This window comes from Octopus sinensis, linkage group LG20 (genome assembly GCF_006345805.1).
Source record: "Octopus sinensis linkage group LG20, ASM634580v1, whole genome shotgun sequence".
Taxonomy (NCBI): Eukaryota; Metazoa; Mollusca; class Cephalopoda; order Octopoda; family Octopodidae; genus Octopus; species Octopus sinensis.
The window spans coordinates 31,190,757-31,206,227 of NC_043016.1; the positions used below are offsets into that span (position 1 = coordinate 31,190,757).

The window sequence follows — 15,471 nt, forward strand, 5'->3', positions numbered from 1 at the left end:
CTGGAAGGACTTGTCCCAAACTTTTGGCATTGAGAGTTACACAAATACTAGAACTGGGGGCCACTGCATAGTGCCAAGGACTCCAAATTTGCCATCAAGATACTGCAATATCCTTGGCTTCAGAGGCCCACAGCTCTTGAATACCCTCCTGAAGCACCCGAGAAACCTGCATGGGGTGGATGTAGGTGTCTTCAAAATAAAGCTGGAACTCTTCCTGTCAAGTGTCCCAGATGAACCAACTTCGCAGCAGGAGGTGCAGACGAGGTCAGCTGCATCAAACTCATGCACCAAATGTCAATTCCTTGACAAAATAAAAATAATAATATGCAATCAAGTGATCAGGCAAGCAACTATGTGAAAACTCCAATATGAGGGTGGGTTGAAAAGTCCATAGGCTGACTATGAATGAGTAATGCTAGAGTTATGAAATCATGCAGGCATTAATTTCAACCACACCCCCTTATTATTTCCAGGTAAAATGACACCTGACTGTTCAAAGACTTCAAAAGTAAAAAAAAAAATGGACAAAATTTGGCACAGTGTTATCAAGTACCTACAGAAAAACTGTTTAGTCCCCTCCCACCAAGGGCATTCATGCTGACATTCTTGCTACATTAGGGAATAATGCTAGATTTATCAGCAATACTAAAGTGGGTAGCTTGAATTTAGGCAGGGAAGGGAGAGTTTTGAAGATGATTCAAGGCCTGAACATCCTGGATGTGCCACCACCAAGGAAGAGAAAAAAAATTATCACATGATGACAAGCAATTGATTATAAATCAAATAGCCAATGCTATTAGCATACCACATGAGAGTTGAGAATATTCTGTACAAGCTTGGTATGGCTGCCTCTGCTCAGTGGGTGACATGTCTTCTGAAGGGAAGTTGAATGCCTCAGTTTTTGTGGATGCAAAAGTGTTATCTTCAACAAGGGTCACAGGAAATTGTAGAGTACTATTCCAAGCTGCAGAGGCAGTTATGAAAGGGGGTCTTGTTTTATCAGGATGATGCTCCAGAAAACAGGTCCTTGCTTTCAGTGGCTGCTATGGAACAGACTTTGAACAGGTTGATCACCCTCCCTATTGTCCTGATTTGACTCCCATCTGTTCCAACAGGTTTACCTAAAGTATTTTACAATGGACACCACTAAGAAATGATTTCCACTCAACAAAAAGCAACACAGATGAAAAAGCTGTGATCACAAGCCTAATAACATCCCAAACTTCATTCAAGACATAATGCAAAAAACACAAAGTCAATTTAGAATGTAACTTGCTATTTGCTCCAAATATCTTTTAATTTAAATGGTTTTGATTCAACTCATTAACCCTTTAGCATTCAGATTACTCTGTTAAATGTAGTACGTTTTTACTCAAATTGTTTTGAATTGATCATGCATTATCTTATAGCTTTGAAGTTTCAATGATGTGACTGTTTATTTTTAGAATGTCAATGTAGGTTTGGTGTGAGAGGCTAGATATTCCCAGTTTGAATATAAAACTTGTAGAATATTTGGATTGGATATGGTTGATTTAAAGAGTGAAAATTATATATATAATGCTCATGATATTTTACCAACTATTCAATATGGATTGGCTTATTCACAGCTATACTAGACTGACTTAGTACTTATTTTCAACCCTGAGAAACTGGAAGAGAATGTAAGAGAGCTGACATGCTTTCTAGGAAAGAATTAAAGTTCATAACCTATAGAAAGCATCTCCCCCACCACATCAGATGGGTGTTGAATATTTAAACTTAAAAGAAACTTCCAAAATGTAAGAGTTCAGCTAATAATTTAGTGTAGTTCCAGAGAGAGAGAGAGAGAGAGAGAGAGAGAGAGAGAGAGAGAGAGAGAGAGAGAGACAAAGTATGTACAAGTTTTAGGTCCAGAGCAGCAGCAGCAAAAACAAACAAAAAAACAAAAACAAAACTAAAACAATGTTTAAAAAAAACTTTTAGCATCCACTTTTTCATGGGTCAAGCAGAATTTGTTGAAGCAATTTTTTGTAACTGCTGGAACTTCCTGTTTTCAAGCAAGATATTTTCCCCCACCCCTATGGTAAAACAGGTTTTCACAAAAGGTTGAAATCACGCTTGCTAAATTATTCATTTACAAACAAAAGGTATGGTAACAAAAAAACAAAACAAAACAAAGTCATGGCAAAACAAATAGTAACAGACATACAATATTAACCAAATCCACTCAAGATTTTAGCTAGCCAGAGGCTGAAGTAGAACACTTGCCCAAGACAATGTGATTTGGAGGCAGACTTCTTACCACATGGTCAATCCTGCTTTAGTAATAAATCAATCTGACAAATGACCCTGAAAATATCTGAGTAGCTCAGCATACAAATGACAATGCAACCATTGTCCCATATAATACAATATTACTAATTACTTTTCAATTGAATGAAATTAAAAAACCTGAAAAAGACAATACAATCTAATAAGGCCAGTTAAATTTTATTTACAAATATTTTATCCAAATGCCTTCATATCAAAGTAAAATACTGATTTATTTTTATAGTTATGGAAGAAGAAAAATGTCTTTATGCAGTTAAAGTTGGTTTTTTTTTAATGAAATGTGCCATGTTCAATTATAGTAAATAGGTGAAAAGAATTATATAACGGTAACATGATACTAGAACTATTTGAATAAAGAAACACAGAAATTAAGATAATGAAAACATTTTGCTAATGTATTTAGCTATCTATTATAAGACCATTGTATTTTAATTTTTATAGCAGTGTTTCTGTAAGTTCAAATATGTTTTTTTTTTGAGGGGTGGGGGAGAAGTCTTTCAAACTAGACATATTTTCTACAACTAACCAGTCACCTGTGCACATATGCTTTTGTATAATAATTTGTTCAGCTATTTAATCAGTTACTGCTTACTTTGTTTTTTGTATATGTGCTTGTGTGTAAACATTCTAGATAAGATCTGCATTATAATGTTCTAAAATTATTCTCTCCTTCATAAGTGCCCTACTTTTAAAGTGGCTAATTTATTTAATCACATGATCAACACTTGATATACGAGTGTTGCAATGTGCTATTAGCAGCCTTTGTAAAAGGTATGGTAACAAAAAAACAAAACAAAACAAAAAAACAAGTATAAACTTTGCAGACAGCCTTACCTAACAAGCTTTATAAAGGTCTTGTGTAAACTTAATTTTTGTATATTCCAAAGGGAAAAAAAAATCTTTGGGATACTGCTTTGGGACATATGTACTTTTAAAAACATGACAAAAAGGAAATGAACAATGCAAGAGAAACATACAGGGATACATATGAGTGATCATAGGTACTATTACTGTAGGAGGGAAATCAATTCATAATCTTATAAATTTCAGTATATAAGAAATTAATCTTGACATCTAACCTCAATACATATGCCTTAAGATATTGGATATATTTTCGCTTTTCATAAAATCTAAAGGAATAAACTTCCATGTTAAATCAGTAAATTCTTTGAAGACGGGCTGGTAAGGATTAATTTTCAGTAACTGAATAATTTGAAAACAAAGAGAAAACATTGAAGCATAAAAAAAAAAAAAAAAAAAAAAAAGTTTTTCTGCATTCTTTTGCTTAGGCTTTTTTACCTAGCTAACTCTTAAAGAGTTGAGTGGGGGAAAGACAAAAAAAAAAAAAAAAAAAATGGAAACCATATCTGATGTAATGTACTTGCACTTCTCAGAAGAATTCACAAATGCAGTCTCCTACAAAATTACAACGGCTGCTAACAGCAATGGTGACTATGTTTTTGGTAAGATATTTTATGTCTGTTTAGAACAGGAGAAAACAGCATTTTTCAATTAAAGTCTTACAACAATTCAGTTGATAAATTTACATATGTTTAGATGTATGGATCAAGTGGGAAAACCTAATGAAGAGGAATATTGAGATGAATACAAAATTCTGCACAAAAAAAAAGAAAAAAAAAAAGAAAAATGATCGTTTCCACTTAATGTTTATGTCAATTTTTTTCATTGGTAGTTATGATGAATTTGTAGGATTTGTACCAGAATCTTCCCCATTGTTGGAACTGTGAATAGTTGAATTCTGGGCCACATACACATGACTGTTCTCATAACTAGAGCCATTTTGAATAAATGGAGTTCCCAAACCAAACAAATGACCCAAGTATTTCGCATCATCAATATTGTCTTCAAAGAACATCTGAAAAGAAAAAATGATTACAATCAAAATTGGAAGTCGGTTTATACAAAAAGGGGTTAAATTTACTGTGTTTTTAAAAGCAAAGTAAGTTTCATGAATGACTGATCAAATATTGAATTATTTTGATGAAAAACGTTCAATGCTCCCAGTAGTTAAGGAAAAAAAAAAGTATAGTGTAGATGTTGATTTATAGCTTGCTCTACAACTCCTGCCAAAACCAATGAACCTTTGATCTGACAAGGGCAAAAATTACAAAAATTCGAAGAGATTATACTCAAGTCATTACTAGGTTAATAAAAAATTACCTTCACTATACTAAAATGAACTTAGCCTTTTTATATTTCATACTAAAATATGCATTTCAATTAAAATAAAATAATCATTAATTTAGATTGGTTTCATAAAATATTTATCAACATTTTGAATTACATGAAGTTGTATGAGAGAGATTTAGTAACATGTAAACCAGATATTTTCCAGTGTTTTTATAACTGTCACATGGAGGCAACATACTGCAAACCACCATTTCATAAAACCTTGGCGAAAAATTTTAACCCTTTTGTTACCATATTTATTTTGAGATGCTCTGTGTTTGTCAATTTCAAATATAGCCTTCTGGCTTCCCAGATCCCCGGTCGAACCATCCAACCCATGCTAGCATGGAGAACGGACGTTAAACGATGATGATGAAACAATTTAGTAAAAATACTTGGTTATCATTCAGCTAGTGTTAGGAACATAAATTATGACTAAGGTTTGGTGGAAGATTTTAATTCAGAACTTTTGAAAGCAAGACATTTGTACTAACAGAGCCAGAGGTAGTTTCAGGTATGTTGGTATCAAAAGGGTTAAATTACGTTATAAATTTTACTTCTTTCAAGAGAAACTGGGGGATATAAAAAAAATTCAAGGTTTCAAGAAGGCTTCATGTGCATCTAATCTCCACATTTTTAAAAGAATCTTTAAAATGATTACACAAAGTAACTTGCCTCCCTCATCTTGAAAAATGCAGCTCCTGTCAATAGACTGTCACTACCAGCTTGGTGCTGTGGTCCAATTCTACAAATCTACAATATTTAATAAATCCAAAGATTATTCAAATTTCAATACAAAGAAACAAATTGAAGACATAAACTGCTCTTAAAATGTAACAAATTTTCCCAGAATCTATAGATCCAAATAATGTTCTACAATTCATATTATATTAATGCATTCTTTTCAGTTAAGCTACCAAACCAAGTGTCCAGGCAGCTGGAATTAAGAAGTTTAACCCTTTAGCATTCAGATTACTCCAAATATATTTATTCAGTTTTGAATTAACCATGTATTATGTTGTAGCTTTGAGATTTTGATGATCTGATTATTTTTAGAATGACATTGTAGGATTTGTGTGTGAAGCACATCTGGCCTGTTTGAACATAAAACGAGAGGAATATTTGGGCTGGATGTGGCCGGTTTAAATGCCAAAGGATTAAGCTTGGGGTGTGGTCAAAGAGGTCTAATTCTTCTCAGCACTTTCTAAAAACAAAGTATGGTCAAAGCAAAGTAAGTGGCAAAAGGAAATTCAAATTAGCTTGAAAAGAATCAAAGAAATGCGCTTGATCAAGCGGTTTACTACTGCATGTAGACTTCAGAATCTAAATCAGTCATGGCCAACCTGCAGGACTTTCTGAACGAAATACAATGAAATACTACCTTTGATTTGTCTTAGTAGTGCAACCCACCAGATAATGACCCATGGCTTGTAGCCCACTTTTGAAAATCGACTTAGAAAATTAAAGCAACATAATTTTTTTTATAAAAGCTATATTAATCTCCAGCAAAGTAAGGATATCTCTGGGCTAAAAAAAAAACAAGACTTCTGGGATACAAGATAATGGAAATTTGCAATTCTTTTATTCTAAGAGAATAGAGATAGTATAAAGACATTACCAAAGATTAATTCCTCATCTCTTAAATATAGAACTGTATTACCAAAGATAATATCAAGAGTTAATTCCGTCCCAACAAAGAGTTAACTTACTGCATCTTAAGCAAGCTCTATTCTGCACTAACTTTGCTAAAAGTCCCTCAACTACTTCCAATATTTCATCTATCAGTTTAAGGGTTTGTAGCTGTCCCTTATAATACATCTCATTTCCTCACAGCCGTTGACAATGATTCAGTTACTTTCAACAATTTATGATTCTTGTTTCAGTATCATTGAAAGCAAGTGTATCAGTGTTACTTCAGAAACTATAAATATAGACCACATCACCTTGCAATTTTGAATAACTTTTTTTTTTTTTATCTCACATCAGAATTAGCAAACATCTAATTTTATTTCCTTTCTTGGTTGAATAAACCTGAAAATTTGCTTTTTGACAATATCACATTGATAACACTTACTTCTAGTTGTTCAGCAACTTCTTGTAAGCCACCCTTTAGATTTTTGCAGCTCTTCATTAAATATTTAACATCGTAAATATTTGGAAAGTAAATAGACAGCAGCTCAAAAAAATCCACTTCCTCAGCTGGTAGGTTGCTATTAGTCAGAATTTTTAACATGTAACCAAAATCAAAGCCACTGAAAAGTTAAAATAAAATCATCATAAGAGTGTAGTTTACAAAATATTTTCTGGTTCAAGTTCAGATATAAATCAATTACATTCAAAATAATTGCATGAAATAGTTAAGAGGCTTAGATAACAGGTGTAAGCTGTTGAGCCAGGAGGGTGGTAGTTTTAGGATTTTACCAGCTTGTTTCCTACTCAAGGTAGTTAGAGATATAAAAAAGTAAAGAGAATCTGTGTAGTATGTCAAAAGTGTATAAAAGCAAAGCTGACTGTGGCAGGATTTGAACTTTATGTTTCTAAAAACACAAGAAATGCTAAAACATTTTGTCTGACGTGCTAATGATTCTGCCAGCTCACTACCTTCGTATGTAAGAATGCTTTTTTTTTTACCTTTTTCTTTTTTTAGCTCTCTTGTAACAAGTTTTCAACAATTCAAGAGATAAGTCTTAACAGGTGTTAAAAATACTGAAAGATTTGTAATAAATCTCAGAGGATCTAACACATCTGGAAATTGCAACCAAGGACTGTGGGAAAGGTTATTTAGCATTACACGAGGACTTTTATATTCATTGCTCAATGGTAAAGAGGTAATATCAATGTTAATTAGCAACAAACAGAGGATTGTTCAATACTAGATACAATTTTGGGAATTTGCTTCATTTCAATATGTTATGTTAGCAAAATCTTCCATATATTCAGTATTTGCAAATATATTTCAGGCATAGTTATGAGACTAAGTTCACTAAAGGCACAACAGGCGCAGGAGTGGCTGTGTGGTAAGTAGTTTGCTAACGAACCACATGGTTCCGGGTTCAGTCCCACTGCGTGGCATCTTGGGCAAGTGTCTTCTGCTATAGCCCCAGGCTGACCAATGCCTTGTGAGTGGATTTGGTAGACGGAAACTGAAAGAAGCCTGTCGTATATATATATATATGTATGTGTGTGTGTGTGTGTGTGTTTGTTCCCCTAGCATTGCTTGACAACCGATGCTGGTGTGTTTATGTCCCCGTTACTTAGCGGTTCGGCAAAAAGAGACCTATAGAATAAGTACTGGGCTTACAAAAGAATAAGTCCCGGGGTCGAGTTGCTCGATTAAAGGCAATGCTCCAGCATGGCCACAGTCAAATGACTGAAACAAGTAAAAGAGTAAAGAGTAAAGTGTTTTCAGGTTCAGTCCCACTGCATGGCACTTTGGGCAAGTGTCTTCTGCTACAGCCCAACACTGACCAAGACCTTGCAAACAGATTTAGTAGAGGGGAACAGAAAGAAGCCTGTTGCATGTGCATCTTATGTGGGAACTGTCAAACAAGTGTTACCATCATACAAACAGGTTTCCAATCCTCCACGACTTCAGCCATGGGGGAAATATCTTACTTAGAAACAGCTGAAAGTTAAGAATAGCATCTAATCATAGAATATCTGCCCTAATAAATCTCATCCAACCCATGTAAGCATGAAAGAGTGAATATCAAACTGATTCTTTAAAATAGCTCACATTCAGTTTCCATTTCCACAAATGAACAAGACAGTGTATTCACATTTTTAAGTGAAGTTCAAACTCCAATCAATAACTAATATGTATCTAAAAATGAATGAAGATCAATGATCAGTGGGTGACAAACTTAACCTCTTGCTCAGTTAAACATCACTTGGTCCTTCGGTACCTTAGTATAGCACAATGTTTCAAAAATTCAAGCAAAAAATCTGGTCTGAGGATATCTTCCTCAGTTTTGGGCGCACTGAAATAATTACCCTGACTTCCAAAATCATGTAATGAAAAAGTATAAATCAAAATTTCATAATTACAAGTCTAAATGCAAAAATTTAGATGTATTAAGGCCATAATAGTTGCTGCAAAAGTTTGAATTTTATTTGAAACAACCTTAGTAAAATTTACTTATAGATTGTATTATTTATAATGGAATTCCCATTCTTCAACATAAATGGCCAATGTTACTTAGTAAATTTACAACTATCATAATAGTATTTAAATATTTTATAAATCAATGATTCTAAAGAAAAATAATTGAAATTTTCCAATTCATTAAGCTCTTGTCCTGATAAGCCTTATCATAATATGCCTGTTATTTGAACTCAAAGCAAATTTAGACAGTTTCAAATAAACGTATAAACATTCCACAATTTCATTCAAAATGCAATAAAATATTTTTAGCAAGAGTCAATGTTGTAAAAATAACATTACAATATAAAATTTGACATTACAAAATATTTAGTAAAATACAGTAAAAGAATTGTAAAACAAAAATATGGTATCTATGAATATATACAAGGCAACAATGTCCATTTCATACAATTTTACTCAATCAAATGCTACAGCCACTAAGTAATTGGCTCACACCACCCATTCTGAGAAATTTTTGCTAGTTCTTTTGCTTTCCATCCAGCCAGTGGTGCTTTTACCCATCTCTACTTTCTGGTAGTCTTGAAAAACAATATTTACAGCCTTGAGCTGTATAAGCCATTAGAACTAATTACTATATGGAAGGTTACAATCAGGTGATATCTCAAAACTGGATGTGAGCAAGTATCTTGTCATAACAGGAACCATTACAGCATTTTAGCTACGAGACCTCGTAGTCAAGGCTCTGTATTGGTAACATTTACAAAAAGCAAGCAATTAATAAAATTTCTTTCATCCTCACCTATGAAACGATAGCCACTTCACTTGATCTGCCAGAACAACTCCAGAGGTCATGAGCAATTCAGCAAAATTATCTACATGGATTCCTTCTTCCTCATGCTTTTTAAACTGTATACCAGATTTTGTTAGAAGATCTATAGACTCTTGAGCATACATATCTTCTCTGAAATTTAAAAATGCACAAAATTAAAACCAGAAATATAAAAACAATTTCTAAACTACAATAATAACCAAAAGAATAACTACAATAAAATTATCAAGAAAATAGCAATTTAGAAAAAAGTTGCAAAGGATCAGGAGAAAAGAAAATCACTAACGTAAGATTAAATTTGAAATTGAATTGCCATGTGGAAATAGGAGTAGCTGTCTGTCCAAAATCATCTAAAAATGTAATCCCGACTTGGATGATTTTGAGCAGGTCAACATTGCAGCGTAAAAGTTGGTACTGGTAGTCAGCTGTACTTCGAAAGTCTCCGATTGGACGGGCAACTACCCCAGGAAATTCTGTATCCTACAAATAAAATTTCAGTAATTAGGTTAAAAAAAATTTAAATCCAAGCATTCTGCTAGTATTAGTTTCCAAAAAGATGTCTATCAAAAGCACGTTCATGCTACAACTGTCAAATTTTCTGCAAACTGTACAGACCCTATTTTAAGTTTCTCACAAACACTTGTTTAGCAGATTCGAAAAATTGAAAAGCACTGATCATACCATGAAGATCAAACTATGAACATTTCCAAATGAGTAGTTAAGAAAAAAAAAACATTCAATTTACAGTTAGCTCACTCATGTGCTGTACTAGTACTGTTACAGAAAACAACTCAGAGAACCACTATCCAAAGAATATGTCTGTACCAGTGTACACATCCCTCAGTTGCTCTTCATCATCATCATTGTTTAACTTCCACTTTCCATGTTAGCATGGGTTGGATGATTTGACAGGTCTGGCAAACCAGATCGCTGCACCAGACTCCAATCTGATCTAGCAGTTTCTACAGCTGGATGCCCTTCCTAACGCCAACCACTCTGAGAGTGTAGTAGGTGCTTTTAAATTCCATCGGCATGAGGGCCAGTCGGTACTGGCAACGGCCATGCTCAAATAGTGCTTTTTTTTTTATGTGCCACCTGCACAGGAGCCAGTCCACCTGCACAGGCAATGACCTAGCTCGAATGTTTTTCATGTGCCACCAGCACAAGTGCCAGTAAGGCGACGCAGGTAACAACCACGCTTGAATGGTGCCTTTTACGAGCCGTCGGCACGGAGGACAGCTTGTTGTTCTGGCAATGATCACACTCGTATGGTACTCTTAGCGCTCCACTAGCACAGATGCCAATCATCGAATTTGATTTCACTTGCCTCAACAGGTCTTCGCAAGCAGAGTTTAGTGTTTAATGAAAGAAAGGTACGTATAAGTGGGCTGGTTACACCCCTGGCATAGGCCTGAAGGTTATGGCCTCACTTGAGCTTGCTGAGTCTTCTCAAGCACAGCATATTTGCCGAATCTTCTCAGCTCCCTATCAAACATTCCACAAACCATATCTCTTCTAGCACCAAATATAATCTATTAGCACCACAACTATATCTCTCATAGAAACTGCTAAGTAATTTTGTTCTGCTAGTGATCCTTCTGCATCTTTTGTGTACTAATCAAGCAACATCAAATCTTTGGGATTGTGTTCACTCATTATCTCTATAACAGACACTTAAATTCTAGACAATGCTCAAACATGGAAAGATTATCTGCAGCTCTATAAACAGCAGAAATGTCACCACTCCTGAAATATGTTATAGACAATAAGCAGGATTGATATAGATCTGATGAACTACTTGTACATGAACTTCCTTACTGCCAATCCTCAGGACAGACATAACTTACATTGTCTAGTACTCCCCCCCCCCCACCTATCTAAGAGATTGCAGTATAGGACATTCCAAGTATTAACCCCAGATTTATTTTTTAAAAAAGCACCAAACGAAATACTTTAATTGTCCCGCTATAATAGTAGCATTTTCGTTTGACATCCTGATAAAATCCTAAACATATCTTATCCAAACCAAGCCTTCCCTGAACTTTGTTTTTGTTACCTATAACGATCAAAGTGATTGGTAGCAGACAAATTTATACCTCATTAAACATCCAAGTTGCTGATGTGTTGAAAACGGACTGAAGCTACTGATTTTTCCCCACCTCATTGTTAACCATACTGAAGTTGCTATCGACTTAACTTTGAGGCGGGAAGTGGAACACAGTAAGAATTCCATAACCCTTTTATGTATCGACTGAGAACAGGTGCTCCGTTTTGAACACTACTAACGTCGAAATTTGAGTTCTCATCTCTAATAGTAAGAGGTGATTTGAAAAGACTAAGTCAGTCGTTCGCCTATGGACACCTTTGATTCCTATTTTACTCTATTGGAATACCAAATGCCAAAAGAGCTTATTGTTTATTTTTATAATATTAGGAATTGTGTATGTGTGTGTGTGTGTGTATATATATATATATATAAAATCTTAAAAACATTGTGGGCGAAGGTAAAGAATACGCACACCCGGTGGTTAGGGTTTAAAAAAAAAAATATACGCCGAAAACCAGTAGTGTACGTATCCATTACCTCGGCCACATTGTGTATTATAGAAATATAACAAATTTATTGTACAAATTTTAATGACAAAATCTCATATGGACGGACCCCGATGGGGAACCTCTGGACTTGGTTAAAAGCAAATCATTAAGTCATTGATTATTTCTAACATGTACGTTAGACAAGCTCAGCTGTCCTCCATACTCGTCTATCATAACAGGTATTCTCCCGAGCGGTACAAAATCTTACTTTCAAAACTTCTACAATTTCCTTTCTAAAGCTTTTGCTTTCTGAAATATTCATGACATACAATTGCATATAAAAAAATAAAACAATCTCTGTCGCGGGTAAATTTCTTATATTTAATTTATAAATCTAGTTCTCTCCAAATTTCACAAATATCAAATTGATAAGCTCAAAGCTGACAAATGTAACTTGTTTTTAGATTTATTAAGATGAAATTTTGTCGAAATTAAAAAAGGAATTTTGTTTCAAAATATCAGAATTATCATCGTCTTGGACCATATTAACTTACAATCTATTAGGCAGAATATGTTTAACAGAGTACTACGTAATAAAATTTAAAATAATTTATTTAAATCTATAAATCACAAATTTCCATTAGCTATAAATGTAGAGAAACTGAATACACATTTTATACATACCATAGCGACATATCGATATTGTTGAACAACCTGGCGAATATGTCGAAATTCTTCTTCTAAATTGCTTTGCCATACATCTCTGAAACCCCATTCTGGAGCTGGTACTACCGAAGGCATCCTGACACCATTTCTCTTATCCACTGTGAATTTGTTGTACAAGGTCTATTCTATCCCTTTGCAAATTTTTTTTTAATCGTTATAAAATTCTCAAAACCTGTGAAAAGGATTAAATATAGAGAGTGGGTAGAATATGTTTATACAAATTCGAAAGAGAGAGAGAGAGAGAGAGAAAAAAAAAAAAAACATTAAGACATTTGGTTATCTGAAATCAGCAGTGGTAAATAATTAGGCTTTTAGTATCCGCAACAAATTAAAAGCATTTTCTCGAAATATATAAAAAAAAAACAAACAAACTCCAAGGCAAAATGAAATCTCATTAAAATAAAAATAATTTTGTATAGAGAAAAAACTTACAATAAAAACATTTGAACATTACATTTCAGTTAGTGGGGAAATTCAAAAAGTTTCATATTTGTGTTTAACCCTAAAAATTCAAACGAATCCAACATGGCTAAAAACAGTATTTTTTTTTGTTTTCAAGGGATATTGATGGATTTAGGATTTCTCACAACGTTTATGTAATGAATAATAAATTAACGTAGAAAGCTGAACAATTCGGAATATCAAGTTAAAGGCAAGAACGATTCAAGGATTCGTTTCAATTTTCAGGATGGAGATCTTTCCCAGTAACTTGCTTTACATTAAAGAACTATTAAAGATAGATAGAGGAAGGCCACTGCAGAAAAAAATGTTAAAACTAAATGAACGTTAATCCAAGGAACTGTTTATACATTTTCTTATTTGTGAATAAGAAATCAGAACCAGGAAAAGAAAGAAAGATTTTTCCAGATAAACAGATTCTCAAGATGAATTAATATCATTCAAAATGAATTATTCAGAAAGTGCTTCGAAACATTAATACATATAACGATCGCCTTATAAACACACACACACACACATATATATATATATATATAAAGAAAAGGATTGAAAATAATACAAAAGTGAAATTACTTGAAATTATTAAAAAAAAAAAATGAAATAAAGCGGGAGCAAGAAGTGGAGAGAGAGAGAAAAAAAAAAAGTAATATGAGAAAGGAGAGGAAGCGACGAGGAGTCCAAAATGTTGAAAAAAACACACACATTCATACAATGCCGCAGACATTCCACTTCAACGGATAATGAAAAGAAAGAAAGAAAGAAGCAACATTTAATATTGTCGTTTATCCGTTGAATATTATTCCTTCCTCCCCTGATTATTATTATTATTTTTTTTTTCTTTCCTTCTTTCTTTCTTTCTTTCAAATTCTTTTTTTTTTTTAATTTATAAAAAAAAAAAAATAAATAAAAATATACAATCCCCCTCCTCCCTCCCTCCGCCGCCTCACTCTTATTTCTAAACAAGAAATAATAATAATAATAATAATAATAATAATGATAATGAATAATACAAACGCGAAATACAAAAAGGCGGTGGCAGGGAACATCTGATGAAACGGAGTAGGAAGAAGAAAGTACAAGTACAACAACAACAACAACAGAAAAACAGTTCTCCAAGAAAATTAATAAATGATTCCGATACCTTGCAAACATGTCAAGTCTTCCTTCTTTTTTTTTTTTTATTTTTATGTTTTATTGCTTTGCTGTTTTTTGTCTTTTTTTTTTTCTTCTTTTTAACTCGTTCTTTGCGCCTGCGTCCTGTGTTCTCCAAGAGGAAATAAGCGATATAGGTACTATTTATACACGAATAGGATGTATATACGTCATCATTTTATGCCTTCCACATGCACAGCTTTTTACACGCAACGCACACACACACACACATATATTATGGGGCGTAATTATTATAGATGTGTGTATGTATGGAGAGAGAGAGAGCGAGCTGTGTGTGTATGTATATATATATATATATACATATATATATAGGAACTATTTATGAAGAGTGGTTCCGGAGCGCGCACTCGCGTAGTCGCGCTAGCTAGTCATGACTAGTCGATCCTTTGTGTTTTATTTACTTTGCTAGGAGTCGTTTTAGGATCGACTAGTCACGACTAGCTAGCGCAGATGCGCGCACCGGGACCACTCTTCTTAAATAGTACCTATATGTATAAATATATAAATATATATATATATATATATATATATATATATATATATACTTATGTACATACAGACATACAGAGACAGACAAGAAGGAAAAAAAACATTCAAAGAGAAAGAAGGGAACATTTTACGTGAACGATTTCCACGCTAGAAATAGCAACTAAATCTACTTTAGATCGCACGATATCGTCATAAAATGAGAAAAGGATATTAAGTAATATAGTTGCAATCAGAAGATTTTTGATCATATGATGTGCACATTATAATTTTGTAACTGCGTACACAGCTTATATGCGCATAAGCTTCATAGTTTTAGCATAGAAGGGCTCATTCGAATATAATTTCCCCGTCATCTATATATTAGGGGATTGAAATTTTATATTCTGATTCCATTTGCTTGGTGTTCATTTTGGCGTAAGAAATAAATTTAATTTTTAAGAGTATACGACCACCCCTACCCCTCGCATAGCCCCCAACCCCAATTCTGCGCTTTGAATACTGAAAATTTAAGGAGCTGTACACTTATTTTAATACAATTAACTTTGTATTGGTTAAATATTACGGATCTTTTCACTTCCAATATTACCTTTATAACTTTTTATAAATTATATGCACCCCCGCCCCACACTCACAACTGAAAATTAGTGATTGGAAT

General features: G+C 33.7%; 1 protein-coding gene across 3 annotated transcripts; it reads right to left on the reverse strand.

The window, feature by feature from the left end:
- Window positions 1-2,453: 2,453 nt before the first annotated feature.
- LOC115222463 (CCR4-NOT transcription complex subunit 7) lies at window positions 2,454-14,443 on the reverse strand. Of its 3 annotated transcripts, none has more exons than XM_029792665.2 (7): window positions 14,296-14,443; window positions 12,654-12,867; window positions 9,721-9,914; window positions 9,405-9,566; window positions 6,575-6,752; window positions 5,176-5,253; window positions 2,454-4,186 (listed from the first exon to the last, which is right to left on the reverse strand). In XM_029792665.2, the coding sequence occupies exons 2-7, from the start codon at window positions 12,768-12,770 to the stop codon at window positions 4,004-4,006; spliced, it is 912 nt and encodes a 303-aa protein (XP_029648525.1). In that variant the 5' UTR covers window positions 12,771-12,867; window positions 14,296-14,443; the 3' UTR covers window positions 2,454-4,003. The 3 variants fall into 3 exon arrangements, with proteins under 3 accessions (XP_029648525.1, XP_029648526.1, XP_036367435.1); XM_029792666.2 differs by lacking the exon at window positions 14,296-14,443 and adding an exon at window positions 14,169-14,289; XM_036511542.1 differs by lacking the exon at window positions 14,296-14,443 and adding an exon at window positions 13,409-13,588.
- Between the last annotated feature and the right edge of the window lie 1,028 nt (window positions 14,444-15,471).